Here is a 16,922-nt window from a genome sequence, read left to right as displayed (position 1 = left end):
TGAATTTTTGTGGCGATTGAGGCTGAGAAGCTCAGAATGAAACACTGTTCACTTTTTTGCATCCATTGCCAGCGTCTAGCGCTCCCAGGTCAGGTGTAGCACAGTAATCGTCTCTAATAGCTTTGTCCATTTGAATCAGGGTTAAGCATACAGTCACTTCGCCAATTTTAATCATAATGATAATATCGCCCACACAATATACAGTCAATTCACTTCAGAGTGCATTGATGTGTCTCGAAGACATGGTAAGGCTACATCAAATGCAAGGATTATTATTAGTATTATTAAAATAATTCTTCTAACTGGTGCAATAATAATAATAATAATAATCCTTGCATTTGATATAGCGCTTTTCACGTCGGGAGGACGTCCCAAAGCGCTTCACAGAACACACTGTAAAGTGAATTGACTATATATTTGTGGGCAATGTCAAAACATCTCAAAGGCACTTTACGGTAAGTGATTCTAAGTGTAGTAACTGAGTGTTTGTGGGCCAAACGCAGCAGCCAGGAGATAAATAGGCCAATTTAACTGGAAGTTTGTTGATGCTGATGTCTGTTACAGTGGATTGCTGGGATGGACCAGAGGGGATGCCGGTGATATACCACGGACACACTCTGACTTCAAAGATCAGATTTTCTGATGTTCTAACGACGATTAAAGAACACGCCTTTGTGACTTCAGAGTAAGTTATATCTCTTGTCTGAATTTCTGCAGGTCTTAGCCTGTCACCTGTCTCTCTCACCCCCACGGCATTCATTTGCATTATTCTGGATTGATGAGATTTATTTATCGCTCTGAACTTTTGCAGTTTTTCTTCATTCCGCCCACATAGTATACAGTCAATTCACTTCACAGTATATTTTGTGAAGCGCTTTGAGGCATCATGAAGACGTCATAAGGCGCTATATCAAATGCAAGGATGATTATTGTTGTTATTGTTTCACGAGGGCATGAAAGCCTTTTGTTTCTGCTTCTTTCTCTTCTATGGTGAGATATTCAGTCTGTGTTCGTTAACCCTGTGAAGCAGTGTAACTTGAGATCGGGGTCAGAGACACGTGGAGAGATTGAATCTGTGTTCTTTACTTCCTTTCCTCTCTCTCTCTTTTTCTCTTTCCGCCTGCCCCCCCCCCCTCCCCCCTCCCACCACCGATACACACGCGCGCTCTCTCACTCACTCAGATAGTTGCTCTTTCTCTCACACCCACTCTTTCTCTCTCTCTCACACCCACTCCCTCTCTGTACTCTCGTACGCTCACTCACTCTCACCCACACACTTGTGCACACTCACGTAACAAAACCCTCTCAGCGGACCCAATAGGCAAAACAAATCCTGTCATTCTCCCCAACGTGTCAACGCTATCGTCACCTTAGTATCATTGTATAGTGTTTATCCAGGGACTTCTGTGCTCCTTCCTGTGACACCCCCCCCCCCCCCCCCCACCCACTCTTTTGAGATTTTAGATCTGGGGTTATGCATACTCTTTTCCGCTGGGGTTTTACATACTACACCAGAACAGCAGGGATTATCCCCAACAAATACTGTTCCTTTCCCTGGATCCTAACAGTTTTCGACACAGTCACACACGCGCACGCACACACACACACACACACACGCGCGCACACATACACACGTGCACACATACACTCACGCACGCGCTCACACACGCATGCAATTTACTCTCCTCCCACGGTCTTTTGAGGCCAATGCTGGTCCCACTGAGTTACCTTCCACCCACTGGGCTGTGACCACATGTGGTTCAGCCCCTTGGGACGTCCTCCCAACATGAAAGACGCCACACAAATGTAATTTGTTGTTGATGGGAACCCAGACAGTGAGTTGGATGTGTTTGGTAACTGCCTTGCAGCTCAGATTTGCTGAAGTCTTGGGAATAATAATAATTTAAAACAATAATAATCCTTGCATTTGATATAGCGCCTTACCACGTCGTTGGGACGTCTCAAAGCGCTTCGCAGAACATGTTGTAAAGTGTAGTGACTGACTGTATATTTTGTGGACGAAACACGGTAGCCAATTGCGCACAGCAGCGTCCCACAAACAGTTGTGGATCGAGTGACCACAATTACTATTATTGTTAGTGGAATGAATAGGGAAGGTGCCTAAAGACGTCGGACTTATCTCGGGTTTTCTGTAACCTGCCAGTGTTGAGTCTTATTTATTGTGTTCTCTGCTTTTGACAGATATCCTGTGATCCTGTCCATTGAAGATCACTGCAGCATTGTCCAACAGAGAAACATGGCCGGATTCTTCAAGAAGGTGTTTGCAGACATGCTGCTGACAAAGCCTGTGGACATCACCGCAGATGGGCTCCCATCACCTAGTCAACTGAGGAGAAAAATCCTGATCAAGGTCTGTTGCCTCTTCATTACTTGGTCTTTGTTTGAATGATAATTATAATATTCCTCGCATTTGATGCAGTGCTTTATCACCACCACCACAACAACTTGCATTTATATAGGGCTATTCACGCGGGGTAGCATGTCGGAGATCTTAACAGTGGGGGAGCCCGGCGCCAAGCCAGGGGGAGGTGACCGTAAACGCGGTCGAAGAGGATGATCTTAAGGCGTGATCTGAAAATGGGGATGGAACCGGGCGAGGCGGAGGGATTGAGGGAGATGGTTCCAAAAGTTTCTGGGCGCCGTGGCTGGACAGTGAATCATTTTGTCAAAAAAGTGTAGTGACTGTATTTCGCAGATGAAAAAAAAAAGCAGCCTGCAGTGGGGTGTCAACCAAGACCGTGAGCTCGACGAGTCCCAATGTGGGGCTGGAATCAACAACCTACTGACTCAGGCTGGAGTGCTGACACCTGGTGACCAGTTGCCCAAACTCCACCTTACCGTTGGACATCTTCATTGTTCCCAACACCCACCATTTCAGAACCTGTGTCTAAATTATCACCAGAGTACGTCAATGGTGCTCTCGCGCGACTCACCAATTTCAAAACATCTCAAAGAGCTCTGTAAATATACTGTAAAGCCGTCCGGCTGTATGTTTTGCGGGCGAAACGCGGCAGCCAGTCGCGCACTGCAGTGTCCCCACCAACAGCCGTGGATTGAGTGACCCGTTTAATACTATTTACGTAGCTGTTACCCTCTTGTATCATTGCCTTTCCTGCAGCACAAGAAGCTGGCTGAGGGAAGTGCCTACGAGGAAGTCTCGACCTCCACCTACTCCGAAAACGACATCAGTAACTCCATAAAAAATGGAATCTTGTACCTGGAGGATCCCATCAACCACGTGAGTCTCAGGTTTAACCCCCACCCGACGTAATCGTATACATTCACCCTATATCACAATAAGATTTGATAACGGGAGCCTTTCACCTGAGGGGGCAACCCTAAAAAACGCTTCACGGGATTCACCGTAAAGTGTGGTAACTGTGCATTTTGCAAGCGACGCCAAGCGGTTCTCTATGAGTCTGCCTGTGCCTTCTATCAATGAGCTTTCCCCACTGTCGCGCTCTCCTCTTGTGTGTTTACATGGACAGTGTCTCCTGATTTTCATCCTGTGTTTAGGAATGGAATCCACATTTCTTCGTCCTCACCAGCAGCAAAATCTATTACTCGGAGGAGACATCTGGGAACCAGACAAACGAAGATGAGGAAGAACAGCGCGAAGTGAGTGCAAACTCCTTGGTGGTCCCTATACCCGAGAAAGCTCCGGGTGGGAGATACCGAGCTCGAATTCTGATTTCTCCATTCAACTCAACCCTCTGCCCTTTCGAAGTTGACGCATGGCTGCCGTGCCTAAATAAACACACCCTTGGTAGGAGGGAGGCGTGTGGTCTCGTTGGACCTGGACCGGCTCGGAGTCGATACGGGTGGCAAACAAAGTTCGATAAGTTTGCGGTAGATCCCAGGCAGATTTTTGGTCGAAGTAGGCGAGAGATGTTCTGTGCCCTGCGAGCCAAATGGTAATGGGAGAGGTTGTTTTTTTTTTGCTGAGCTGCGTCGCAACACTTACAATGTGTGAGTGTTTTTTGTCTGTGTGGTAATGATACAAAAACGGGAATTTAACGAAACGTAACCAATAAACATAGCAAGCGAGGCAGCTTCGAACGCATAGTTCTTTCTGGATTGACGGATGCAGCTTGTGACATGTTACTGTGGGTGGGTGGGTGGGGGTGGGGGGGGTGTCGCTACGGTGAAGAAAACGCACCCGTGTGCTGTGGTTTAATCATCGCACGATGTGAATGAACGCTCTCTTGTGTTCAAGCCCTGCAATGGCACTGAGCTTCACGTGACAGAGAAGTGGTTCCACGGGAAGCTGGGAGCGGGGCGCGACGGCAGGCAGATAGCGGAGCGGCTGCTAACGGAATACTGCATCGAAACCGGGGCCCCGAACGGCTCCTTCCTGGTGCGAGAGAGCGAAACCTTCGTTGGTGATTACACGCTCTCATTTTGGTAAGTGCCGTCGTGACGCAGCGCGATATTAATAACAATAATGATAATAACAATAATAATTATCCTTGCGTTTGATCCGGCGCCTTACCGTGTTGTTGCGACGTCTCAAAACGCTTCACGGGATACACCGTAAAGGGGAGTGACTGTGTATTTTCGTGCACGAAACGCGGCAGCCAATTGCGCACAGCCAATTTGTCCCATAGACCATCGTGGATTGAGTGACCCAATTGTTTTGGGAGGTGGCGGGTGGGGGGGGGTGAGGGGGGAAGCGATCCGCTAATGGACTAACAGGCGGGTTCCTACTTACTGCTCGGTAAACAGAGGTGTGCGTGTGCGGAGTAAGGAAACTTGCCTAAGGTTTCGCTGCTGTCACCGGGGCGACAGTCGTTGACGTTCCTGTTGTTTCCCCCCACGCCGCAGGAGATCCGGGAAAGTGCAGCATTGCCGCATCCACTCCCGGCAGGAGGCGGGCACCCCCAAGTTCTACCTAACGGACAACCTGGTGTTTGACAGCCTGTACGCCCTGATCACTCACTATCAACAGGTCCCCCTGCGCTGCAATGAGTTTGAGATGCGACTGACCGAGCCAGTGCCTCAGACCAACGCACATGAGAGCAAAGAGTAAGTGCCTGTGGACAACAAGCAACCACTGCAACAAATGGCATTCACACAGCGCCTGCCTTTCACGTCGGGAGGACGTCCCAAGACACCGACCGGACAGTCAGGGATGTGGACCCGAGCTGGAGGTTGGATGAGGGCAAAGGAGGGTGGCCGAAGGTGACCGAAAGCAAGGCTGAAAAGGCAGATCTTAAGGAGCGTGGGCAGTTAAGGGGCAAGGTGGAGGGTGCAGAGAGTGGGGTCAGAATGTCTGAAAGCTCGCCTACCCACGGCGGGGTGGGGTTGTGGGTTGGATCGAGTGAACCGGGCCAAGCCGTTTGTTGAACGGCGGGACTCGAGCGTTAGGAAAGGATGGCTAGTTCTTTTGCGGAAAAAGAAAACTTACAAAGATTTTATGTTAATTTTCCGTTGAGCAGGTGGTACCACGCTAACCTGTCCCGGGTCCAGGCAGAGAACATGCTGATGAGGGTCCCACGAGATGGAGCCTTTCTGGTTCGAAAGAGAAACGAACCCAATTCATACGCAATCTCTTTCCGGTGAGTCAACGTTCAGGGACAACGACTGGCATCACAACAACAACAACAACAACTTGCATTTACACCGCGCCCTTCACGCTTGACAGTGGCGGCGTCTGACCCCGAGCCAGCGAGTGGGGGGAGGGGGGTGAGAAGGAATGGGGGTGATGCGACCGTAAGTACGATCGAAAAGGAAGGTCTCTAGGCGGGATTTGAAGGTGGGGAGGGAGGGGGCGAGGCGGAGGGATCGAGGGAGAGAGTTCCAGGGTTTTGGGGCCACCATGAGCGGAGGCAGCGGGTGGTGGGGTTGGGGGAGTAACAACCGGTTGGGCTTTCACAGTTCTCCTAAAGAGATAAAATAAAAAAAAATTCAGACACGATTGAAGTATTTTTCACAATTTCTACCCAGTCTTAAATCTGAAGACAAAATGCTTGGAATGGGCAAAGGATGGGTGGAATTTCAGGCCTCCTGAGGGGAACCCGCAGCAACGCCTCGTTTCCCTGTTAAGAATTGCCGTGTTTATAATCTCTGCCTCTCGCCCTCCTCTCTCGCCCCCTCTCTCGCTCCCTCTCTTGCCCTCCTCTCTCACTCCCTCACTCCTCGCAGAGCTGAGGGGAAGATCAAGCATTGCCGTGTCCAGCAGGAGGGACAGTTGGTCTTCCTGGGCAACTCGGAGTTCGACAGCCTGGTCGACTTGGTCAGTTACCACGAGAAACATCCGCTGTACAGGAAGATGAAGCTCCGTTACCCCATCAACGAGGAGACGCTGGAAAAGATCGGCACAGCTGTACGTGAGAGGAGGGGAAGGGGGGAGGGGTGTGGCGGGGGAGAAATTAATTGCTGTCCAGCGAGAATTAACCCTTCATCGCCCTCGTGTCCGCAGCCTGCGGTTAATGTGTGTCGCTTAGAGTTTTGGTGTGTTCGTCTGGACCTTTACGTTTCCCCAGCTGAACGGAGCTACAATTGATCTCTTATTTGCCTGGGCGTGGAGTTGAGGCTGGAAAACCAGCCAGCGTTCTCGCTGTTCAAAGGCCTTGCTGTAATTGTGTGCGCGCCAACAGGATCCAAAGTTTCCCCAGCCTCCAACCTGAGAATCATAGAGTCATACAGCACAGAAGGAGGCTATTCGGCCCATCGTGTCCATGTTAATCGCACTACCCCGCTCTCTCCTCACAGCCCTGCAAATTTGTCTTCACCTTCACATTCGCGGTGAAGCCGTTTTATTCTAAACTCGCAGCGATTGTGGGTTTTTGTTTTTCCTCCTGAAGTGTCTCAGAACAATATTTCAGGGTTGGGTGGTTGGTTGTGAGACCGTGCCGGGCTTGTGTGCAGAGATTGATTGACCTTTGGTAAAGTCACCCTTGCAATTTTTTGTAAACTGATTTGACTGGAAGAACACAACGTGAAGGGTTTCGTGTTGTCTCTCCCGTTTTCCTCCTTCAGGAACCGGACTATGGTGCGCTCTATGAAGGACGGCAGCCAGGGTTCTACGTGGAAGCTAACCAGATGCCCATGTTTAAGGTCAGTTATTGCAGGCGCACTTTCTACCCGTTCCAGCCCCACTATCTGTGGTTCAGGCTGCTCAAGACCCGAGCTCCTGATGTGGTCATGTGTTTTAGTTCGGATCATGGACACGGGATGTGGGGTGGTGTTGTGGGGGTGGTGGGAGTTGGGGTGGGGGGGTGGGGTTGAGCGGTCAAAAGCCTCCTAGGAGTATAGTGGAGATTACAGTCTTACTTCAAAATGTAAAGTGCATCTCTTCTTCCAGGAATTGGGGTGAGACCTTAGGTAAATTTTCTTACTCCACACACACGCACACACCTCTGTTTACCCAGCAGTAAGTAGGAACCAGGTTGTTAATCAATTAGCGGATCCCTTTCCGGCGGGTAATAATCCCTGTAAAGAAAATCAATCCACGAAAATCTAAGGTCACTTCAAAATGAAGTGCTTTCCTATGGGGCTTAGACGGTCTATAAACACAAGTTGTTTCATCAATCGTGCTTCTCCTCACCACAGGCCATTCTCAGCTGCAATCAATGTGTTTTTATAGTACGCCACTAATAATAATAGTAATAATTTGGTCGCTCAATCCACAGCTGTTTGTGGGGACGCTGCTATGCGCGATTGGCTGTCGCGTTTCGCCCACAAAACACGCAGTCAACCCACTTTACAGTGTATCCTGTGAAGCGCTTTGAGGCGTCTCAACGACGCGATAAAGCGCTGTGTCAAATGCCAGGATCAAATGNAAAAAGGATTATTATGAGAAATGGGCGAGTGGACATCCCCAGGGTGGAAAGAATTCAGTCCAGTCATGCAGGGATTGCCGTGTTTTACGAGAACTGTGCTACAGAAGCAGCTGTTGAGCCGAGCTGGGCTTCGACCTGCTGTATCCCTTGCTCTTCCTACAGCAACGCCAATGTGCTTAGGCGATGGCTCATTCTGACCACCAGGCAGCGCTGGTGTAACTGGTGAAAATCGTTTGTGTGGGCGTCTGATTGCCCGTTGGCTCCGGCCGTGTCCTCCACGACATCGTCAGTTGTTATCGTGCTGCTCTTTCTGTGGCAGCTCCACCAAGTGGCGGGCTTCGTGCACCCAGATGTCTGATGACAACACAGCAGTTCTCGTTGAGGCCTGAAATTCCAACCCTTTTTCTTTTTTGCAAATGCTAATCCAGGGCTCGCTCCAAATCCGCGTGCGCAAGGAGCCTGTGTCAACAGCTCGACGATTCCATTCGCAAGGAAACCGTAAACAGGACCGGAGTTAAACCTGACAGGGGGGGGTGGGGGGGTGCTATCAACTCAAGACAAGGCTACGTGGGGTACATGGGGCAGTTGGTGTCCGCAAAAATACCACCCCGCCATAGAATCAGTTGTTAGTCGATTGGCTGATCGCTTTCCGGGGGTAATAATCCCTTCTCTCCCCCCCCCCCCCCAAAAAAATATCGGTCACTCAATCCAGGGCTATTTGTGGGACGCTGCTGTGCGCAATTGGCTTCCGCGTTTCGCCCACAAAATATACATGATAATAATCCTTGCATTTGATGTAGCACTTTTCATATCTTCTCGACGACTCAGAGCACTTTACAGTATATTCCTGTGAAGCGCTTTGAGACGTCTCGAAGGCTTGGATGAGGCGCTGTATCAAATGCAAGGACTATTAATATCGTTAGACCTACGAGCGCGAGCCAGGCTGGGTTGCGTGCGGTCACGTGCCGAAGAGTTCTTCCAACAGGGTTTCCACTAACAGCTGAGTGTCTGATCGCTGGGTGATGGGTTGATTGGCGATGATCCACTGGTTATGTATAACGTTGCCTCCCTGGTGTTTGTTCCAGTGCACGGTGAAAGCGATGTACGACTACAGACAGCAGAGGGATGACGAGCTGTCATTCTGCAAGCACGCCATCATTCAGAACGTTGACAAGCAGGACGGGGGCTGGTAAGGGTGTGGGGCGCGAGGGCGGAGAACCCTAGATTATATTACAGCACAGAAGGAGGCCATTCGGCCCATCGTGCCTGCGCCAGCTCTTTAGAAAAGCTGTTCAATCAGTCCCGCTCCCCCGCTCTTACCCCATATCCTTGCAAATCTTTTCCTTTTCAAGTACCTGTCCAATTCCTATCCTTTTTAAAGTTATTATCAAATCTGTTTCCACCAGCGTTTTCAGGCAGTGCATTCCAGACAGTAACAATTCTGCGCATGTGTGTATGTGCGTAAAAAAAAATTCTCCTCTTCTCCCCTCTGGCTCTTTTGACAATTATCTTAAATCTATGTCCCTTAGTTACCGCCCCACCTGCCAGTGGAAACAGTTTCTCCCCACCTACTCTATCAAAACCCCTATATAAAAAAGAAAGGAAAAGAGCCCAAAGGCTTCACTAACTAAATATGATGGAAGTACAGACTTTAACGAGTCTGTCCTCCAGTTTATACGCTTTTTTAAATCTCTCTCCCCTCTTAATCATTAACTGATCTCCCTTCCGTTTCCCTCCAGGTGGAAAGGTGACTATGGAGGCAAGCGACAGCTCTGGTTCCCGGCTAACTATGTGGAGGAGATAACAAGCCCGAGTACCTCGGAACCCGAGCGACCAGTAAGCCAAGTCATTCCTGAAATCAAACAATAAGACGCTTTGAGAAACCTATTGCCCTCTGTATGATCTAAAAGGAGTATCCACACACACATACACACACACACACAGTCACAGTCGTGGAATGAGTGACCACATTTTTTTTTAATTGAAGCTATTATTACTAAACTTTAAATAAACCCATAAGACAAGAATTAGATAAAAGTTTAAGCATTTGCGCCCTGAAGGATTGACTGAATTTGTGTGTGTGTGTAAACAAAAAACAACTTTTTTGAGTCAAAACTCTCGGATAATCTTCCGTGGCTGCTGGAAGCGTTTTCCGGCAGCTTGAGCTTGTGGGGGCTTTGGGTAGCGGCGGTTTGACTTGGTGGGGGAGTGGTCTCACTCTCGCTGTGCTTACCTCCCTCCACCTGCAGCCTCTCGCTGAAAACAGCCCGCTCGGAGATCTCCTGGGCGGAGTCCTGGACGTACCTTCCTGTCAGATTGGTGAGTTCCTCAAGTGTCCCTTGCCCTCGCTCCCGCATGTCGCCGATAACGAAACCATAGAAAGGTGAGAACAGGACGAGGCCATTTAGCTCCTCCAGTCTGTTCCGCCATTCTATAAGATCATGGCTGATCTGTACCTCAACTTCAATTACCCGCCTTTGCCTCGCAACCCTCGATACCCTGACCTGACAAATATCTACCTGGTTGTAGAGGTGATGTATATGTGCACCATTCCCCCCCTCCCCGGCCCCCCATTCCCTTGTGTGAGGTGGGTTTGCCCCCTTTGTGATTAGTGTGGAGTCTCATCCCTTTACTAATGCTATTGCGTTGGAAGAACTGACGGTAGCCCCACCCCGAGTTATCTGTGAGGTCGGGGTGTCCAGGGATACGGGGCAAATGGGAGTTGAGTCACAGATGAGCCACAATCTTACCCTCTGCTGTTCCAGCTGTGCATCCGGAGGGGAAAGGCAGCCGGCCGTACGTCTTCAAGATAAACATGGGCCCGTACTCCCGGCACGGAGGGTCCATGGACCTGGCGGCAGAATCGCAGGAAGAACTGAACGACTGGGTGACCAAAATACGTAACGCGGCGCAGACAGCAGACGCCAGGGTAGGTAAAGCCTCCATCACCTGTGGTGTGGTGTGGTGTGTGGGGCGGCCAGGAGTGCCGCGGGTTTCTTGGCCGGTCAAACAGGACGTAATAACAACGATAATCCTTAACGTTTGATACTGCGGCAAGAAGAAGAAGAAGAAGAAAAACAAAAGGCTTTATTTCTTCCTCAGAAAGAAGAAGGGAAAATAATGGAACGCAGGAAGAAGATCGCCCTGGAGCTGTCAGACCTGGTCGTGTACTGCAGGCCTGTCCCCTTCGATGAAGAAAGTAAGCGACGTTTGTCTTCACCTGCACCACCCCCCGCCATGTGCCCGTCAGAACTCCTCTGCCTCACCCCCCTCGCTTGCCTCCTTCAAGACCTGTCTCAGGACTCTTTCTCTTTGACCCCGCCTTCGGTCATCCTCCCAGCTCCGCTCCCCTGGCCTCCAACCCTCTGAACTCCAACCCCCGGGCTTCGGGTGCAAAGCCTTCGCTGTCCCCAGCGCCTTGGGTCGTCCAATCCTGCAAATTAGAACCCGCTGATACATTACTTTTTTCTTTCAAACGGGAGTACGGAAAATTAGGCACGTTCCATGTCTATGCAAAGGGGAAAAAGATATGAATCACAACCGCACATTTAACACGCACACATACGCGCACTTCAAAGTAAAGTTGAGCTGGACGGGGATGGACGGGTGTAATGGGTATTTTACCCCGATGGGATGTGGTGATGATCTTTTCTCCCCCTGGTGCTGCAGAGATCGGGAGTGAACGGGCCTGCTATAGGGACATGTCGTCCTTCCCGGAAACCAAAGCCGAGAAATATGTGAACAGGATCAAAGGGAAGAAGTTCCTGCAGTACAACCGGCTACAGCTGAGCCGTATCTACCCAAAGGGCCAACGTCTCGATTCGTCCAACTATGACCCTCTGCCCATGTGGATCTGCGGGAGCCAGTTGGTGGCACTAAACTTTCAGACTGCAGGTAACCTTTAGGTTGTCTTTTACTCCTACTCTTCCCTCCACCCGCTTGTTCCAGGGTCACTCCGGGAACACGCACTCGCTCCAGAGTGACTCCAGTACCCAATCCAGGGCCTGTGATTAAATTCAGAAGAAATCTGCGGAAACGCTACTTAACAGTGAGCGAGTGGTAAACAGGCTCCCTAGATTTCTGCAAGATAATAATATCTGGGGGGGGCAGTGGGAGGAGTGGGGGAGATACACGGTATAGTTTGGGACACGACTTGTCTAGCAGCTGCCAGGATGGTGGATGGCAAACTAGATGGACTTTCGCCAGCAAATTCTTACGTTCTTATGTTCACTTGGGCTGGTAAACAGTGGTGAACTTCATTCTTTACTGCAGAACCACCCATGGGTACGTGAAGCTCCAGTGTTCCCTCCTGCCAGCTTCCTGGGCCAGTGGCCTGGTACATTGTGTAGTACAAAGAGTCTTGAATGTCCTGTCTGGTCTGTCTGCTCCTCTAGACAAACCCATGCAGATGAATCAGTCCTTGTTCATGATGAATGGGAAGTGTGGGTACGTTCTGCAGCCGGACATCATGAGAAACGAGCAGTTCGATCCGTTTGACAAGAATTCCCTGAGGCCCGCAGACTCGTTCAATATCCAGCTCCAGGTCAGTCATGCCTGCTTACCTTTTTGTCATAAAAGGCACCCGAGTTGCCACAAAGCTGCCTCTGTCTGTGTCTGCCAGTCTGTCTGTGAGGCTGTGATGGTTCAATCACCTCAATTTCTTGGGATTGTGCAGAGAGCTGATTTCTTCATAGGGAATGACGGCGAATAACGAGGGCACAGAGAGTAGATCAGGAAGCCTGCAATCTCAGATCCTATCCCTCTGCCCTGTACACACAGGCGCGGATGGACCTTTGAGCAGTATTCTCATCAGCTAACTCAGCACAGACCGGGCTTTGAGTGTTTGAACCATTCAGAGTCGCCAAAGTGTTTGTCTTTGAAAGTTCACTCTGAGCTCAGACTGTTTCTAACGTCTCTTTAATCAAACCAGGTGCTGGGTGCTCGACACCTGCCCAAAAACGGGAGAGGCATCACCTGTCCCTTCGTGGAGATCGAGGTCTGCGGAGCGGACTATGACAATGTCAAGTACAAGAGTGAAATCGTTGGTAAGGGAAATCACAAGATCAGCTTTGATCAAGAAGGATCTTTGGCTACAGTTAAAGTCACTACATTTCACAATAAAATCCTAGGAAACACTTTGAGATGTCCCGGCGATAAGGAGCTATAATCAAATGCAAGGATTGTTATTATTATTGCACTGTAGTCTGAACTCATTCCATGCAGAATCGCCTGCATTGAATAAACAGTTCCCAGCACCTAACTCCTTGTAAAGCTTATGACACAGAGGCTAGATGACACAGTGAATGTAGACTTGATTGAGGTATTAAATCAGGAAGGGGAGAGATATTTAAATCTTTGAGTGGAGGGTAAAGGCTGGAAGCGGATGAAAGAAAAGGAAAGTTTGGGACAGGTGTTTTTACATTGACCGAATGAATGACAGTGTATCATCAAGGATCTCTCCCGTCTTCTAAGACTTTCCCCTTTCCCGTACCCCCCCAGTGCAAAACACAATTCGCTGCCACAATTAGCTGCTGCGTTTCACCCACAAAACATACTGTAAATTCACTTTGCAGTATATTCCGTGAAGCGCTTCTCGAGACGTCTCGAAGACATGATAAGGCGCTGTATCAAATGCAAGGATTATTAAAATATTGTTATATAAAAAAGTGTTAACCTTTCCTCTTTTTCATTCAGCGGATAATGGCCTAAACCCCACGTGGATGTCCAAGCCGTTCTCTATAAACCTCAGCAACCCCGAGTTCTGCTTCCTGCGGTTTGTGGTTTATGAGGAGGACGTGTTTAGTGATCCCAACTTCCTAGCAGAAGCAACGCTTCCTGTCAAAGCCATCAGAACAGGTACGGGAGTTGCCAACTTCACCTCACTTCTCCAGCCTTGATTACCAATGTACCTTTGTGTGTGTGTGTGTCTCCCTCTCTCTTTCAGGTTTCCACAAGACACATAGAGACAGGAAGGGCCATCAAGCCTATGCTGCCAAACAACCCGTATGATTTTTTTTTAATCCCATCGTTTTGGTCTTTGCTCCATATCCCTGGATACCCTTAAAACCAGGAGTTTATTCCATCTCCCTTTTGAACACCCACCAAGTGATTCTGCCAATGCGGGGTGTGATGGGGTGCCTGATGAGATTTTTCTCCCCATTCGTAGTCAACATTGCTACCTTCAGACCCTGCAGCTCCCTGTGTTGCCTCTCAGAGCCTGTCCCTCTGGTGTTGTCTTATGGCCTCTTCTCCCTTATAGTCCTGACCTGCCTCTCTTGTGTTCAGGTTACAGATCCGTGCCTTTGAAGAACAGCTACAGCGAGGACCTGGAACTAGCAGCCTTGTTGATTCATTTGGTGGTGATGGAGTCTCTGATAAAGGTGAAGGCAGTGGGGTGGGGAGCGGAGCTCTGTACGGAGAGCATAATGGGGCGGTGGGGGGGGGGGAGAGGGTGGGGGGTTTAACAATGTGTCTCCAGTCTTTTTCTCTCTCTCTCTCTCTCTCACTCAATGAAAGCTGAACGTGCTTCTTTCTCCCACAGGAGAACGGTGACTCTGTTCTGTGCGCCTCAAATCCGTCTCAGCAGGAGCGCTCGAGCGAGCTCTCCAGCCAGCTGCTGGCCTACAGGGGCAGGGAGGGCTCTTTCGATTCCCGATACCAACAGGAGGAACTCCGTGGGCTTCAGGAGCAGCCTCTGGAACCTGCCGACTCCCGGGATAGGAGGTAAAATCGATCAGCTGCTGTTAAAAAAAATTGCTGGGGTTATTAGTGGAGAACTGAAAAACATAATTGATGACATAATCCTTGCATTTGACGCAGCGCCTTATCCCGTCTTCACGGCGTCTCAAAGTGCTTTACAGAATATACTGTGAAGTGTAGTGACTGGGTGCCTCGTGGGTGAAACGCGGTAGAGAATTGCACACAGCAGTGTCCCACAAACCGCTGTGGATTGAGTGACCAAATTATTATTATTATTATTAGTGGCGTACTAAAAAAAAAACCCCATTGATTGCAGCTGAAAATGGCCTGTGGTGAGGAGAAGCATGATTGATGGAACGACTTGCGTTTATAGACAGTATAAGCCCCATAGAAAAGCACTTCACTTTGAACTGACCTTAGAAGCAATGATGTCTTGTGATGCCTCCACCCTGTTCTAGAGCTGGTTGAGTTTTATGCCCCCCCCTCCCCACACACGCGCACGCACAATTAATTTTAGCAGGGATTGTACTCCTGGAGCCTTTTATTTATATCTTAGTGCTAATTGCTTATTTGTAAGTTATATTTACAGTTGGCTGCCGCATTTCACTAGCAAACTACGCAGTCGATTCATTTTACAGTGTGTCCTGTGAAGCGCTTTGAGACGTCTCGACAAACGTGAGATGGCGCTGTACCAAACGCAAGGATGATTATCATTGTGATGACGATGATCGAGGTTAGACGTGATGAGCAACACGAGGAATACAGCGGCTCGTGGTGACAGTGCGTGGGGTGGTTTAGGACGTTTCCTCGTTTGCAGGCTTCACCGTAAACTGAACTGTTATTTTTTTCTCTCTCTCGCTCCTTCGATCCGACAGGTTATTAAGAAGGACCAGGATAAGTGGGGACAACAGATGAAACCCCGCCAGCATGGACAGCATGGACAGACGGACGCCCTTGTCAGTTCTAGAGACACGGACTGCTGCGATTTGGTTTCTATGGAAACTGCTGCTCTGGCCTATTTCTGGGAGCCTCTCCGATGCAACTCCCAAACCTCGTATCCATGGGAAACCGCATTCTAACTCCCTTCCCTCCCCCCCTCTCCCCCAACCCGGTAAATGCCAGTTAGTTCCGTTTTTTTTAATGCATTGCCAAAAGAGAGAGGGAAAAAAAGGTTTTAAGACCAAAAAAAAAGTCCATCACCACACAGAGACTGGAACCTGCCGAGAGTGTAACATCGTTGGAATTTATTTTCTGTTGGGAAGTCATTCGTGAGTTGATTGCTTACAGAATTGTGAGAGAATAGTTCTTACTCCGCCCCCCCCCCCCCCCACCAAATAAACAGATCACCCCAGCTATTATACATGTGCCTGTGCTAGTATAATGTAATATAAAGAGGATGCTTTACCATTGAGGCATATTAGACCTTGTTTATTAAATACATGTTTGTGATGTATCATCATGCTGTCTTGTGCACTTCATTTGGTTTGAGATTTGCTTGTGTTGCAATCACACCACAAACCTGTGAAGGTCGCTAATCTTATTTGAAGGGTTTATAGACCGAGGACAAGTTACTGCTAGTAACCTTCATCCACCCTCGGCTTGCTGATTATAGAACGGAACCTGTGTAGAGACTCTTTTAAGAGTTCACAAACCCAACATTACCTTGGTTGGAGAACGCACGGAGTGTTGGAAGATACAAAACTTTTATTTATTGGCCTACAAAACATAGATACTACACTTTACAGTAAATCCTAGGAAGCACTCTGAGACGTCATCCCGACGTGAAAGATGCTACAACAAAACTGCCCATTAAATTTTCCCCTCTGGACGCTCCGGCATTCGTATATTTCATCAAAATTTCAATCCTTTTGCACAAGTGCCACGGGAATGAATTGTTTTTTGCTGAAAATTGGTTTTGATGGGGGTTTGGGTGGAATGGGGGGATTCGGAGGACATTTAACACTGGAAAGCAACTGGAGGTTCATTTCAAAGCGAGTGCCACAAGAAAGCAGTGCCAGAACAGCAGCGTACAATCCACGGATCCAACTGCCCAGATGGGTGCTTGCGTTCTCTCCCCGCGCTCTCCCATTGTCCTCTCATTTCCACATTAAGTGCTCTCAGATGTTAGCAGTTGGCTGGGAGCACAGAGCTCTCCCCTCGAAGATGAAGGCAAGAAAGAACATGGTACTGGAACAGGAAAGAGGACTCAATAGGGGATTCGGAAGCAAGGGAGAGGGGAGAAAAGAAAGAAATTGTTGGCGCAGAAAAATAATTCAAACTAAAAAAGGAGGAAATAACGCAACCCTTTCCAACTCCTGCCTGTGGAACCAATTAGATGAGCTCCTCCCTGCAGCTGCTGCTTTTTATATACTAGTTTTCACCTTTTGCAGAAATATAAACAGTTTATAAACTGAAAAT

At 49.0% G+C, this 16,922-nt stretch overlaps 1 protein-coding gene across 1 annotated transcript in view; it reads left to right on the top strand.

Moving 5' to 3' along the window:
- plcg1 (phospholipase C, gamma 1) overlaps nucleotides 1-15,960 on the top strand; it is a 40,206-nt gene extending 24,246 nt beyond the window's left edge. Inside the window, exons 12-32 of the mRNA XM_007905193.2 lie at nucleotides 565-685; nucleotides 2,203-2,371; nucleotides 3,140-3,259; nucleotides 3,538-3,639; nucleotides 4,238-4,425; nucleotides 4,846-5,046; nucleotides 5,460-5,579; nucleotides 6,166-6,346; nucleotides 7,003-7,080; nucleotides 8,891-8,994; nucleotides 9,545-9,641; nucleotides 10,055-10,124; nucleotides 10,571-10,734; nucleotides 10,908-11,004; nucleotides 11,475-11,699; nucleotides 12,200-12,348; nucleotides 12,736-12,850; nucleotides 13,500-13,661; nucleotides 14,091-14,185; nucleotides 14,347-14,528; nucleotides 15,380-15,960. Coding sequence (XP_007903384.1) covers nucleotides 565-685; nucleotides 2,203-2,371; nucleotides 3,140-3,259; nucleotides 3,538-3,639; nucleotides 4,238-4,425; nucleotides 4,846-5,046; nucleotides 5,460-5,579; nucleotides 6,166-6,346; nucleotides 7,003-7,080; nucleotides 8,891-8,994; nucleotides 9,545-9,641; nucleotides 10,055-10,124; nucleotides 10,571-10,734; nucleotides 10,908-11,004; nucleotides 11,475-11,699; nucleotides 12,200-12,348; nucleotides 12,736-12,850; nucleotides 13,500-13,661; nucleotides 14,091-14,185; nucleotides 14,347-14,528; nucleotides 15,380-15,419 — 2,780 coding nt within the window. The 3' untranslated portion in view covers nucleotides 15,420-15,960. The remainder of the gene's footprint in view (nucleotides 1-564; nucleotides 686-2,202; nucleotides 2,372-3,139; nucleotides 3,260-3,537; nucleotides 3,640-4,237; nucleotides 4,426-4,845; nucleotides 5,047-5,459; nucleotides 5,580-6,165; nucleotides 6,347-7,002; nucleotides 7,081-8,890; nucleotides 8,995-9,544; nucleotides 9,642-10,054; nucleotides 10,125-10,570; nucleotides 10,735-10,907; nucleotides 11,005-11,474; nucleotides 11,700-12,199; nucleotides 12,349-12,735; nucleotides 12,851-13,499; nucleotides 13,662-14,090; nucleotides 14,186-14,346; nucleotides 14,529-15,379) is intronic.
- Nucleotides 15,961-16,922: the final 962 nt, after the last annotated feature.

The sequence above is a fragment of the Callorhinchus milii genome, unplaced genomic scaffold (genome assembly GCF_018977255.1).
Source record: "Callorhinchus milii isolate IMCB2004 unplaced genomic scaffold, IMCB_Cmil_1.0 Scaffold18, whole genome shotgun sequence".
NCBI lineage: Eukaryota > Metazoa > Chordata > Chondrichthyes > Chimaeriformes > Callorhinchidae > Callorhinchus > Callorhinchus milii.
Note: the sequence above shows the minus strand (reverse complement) of the source record. Positions and strands in the feature narration are given on the sequence as shown.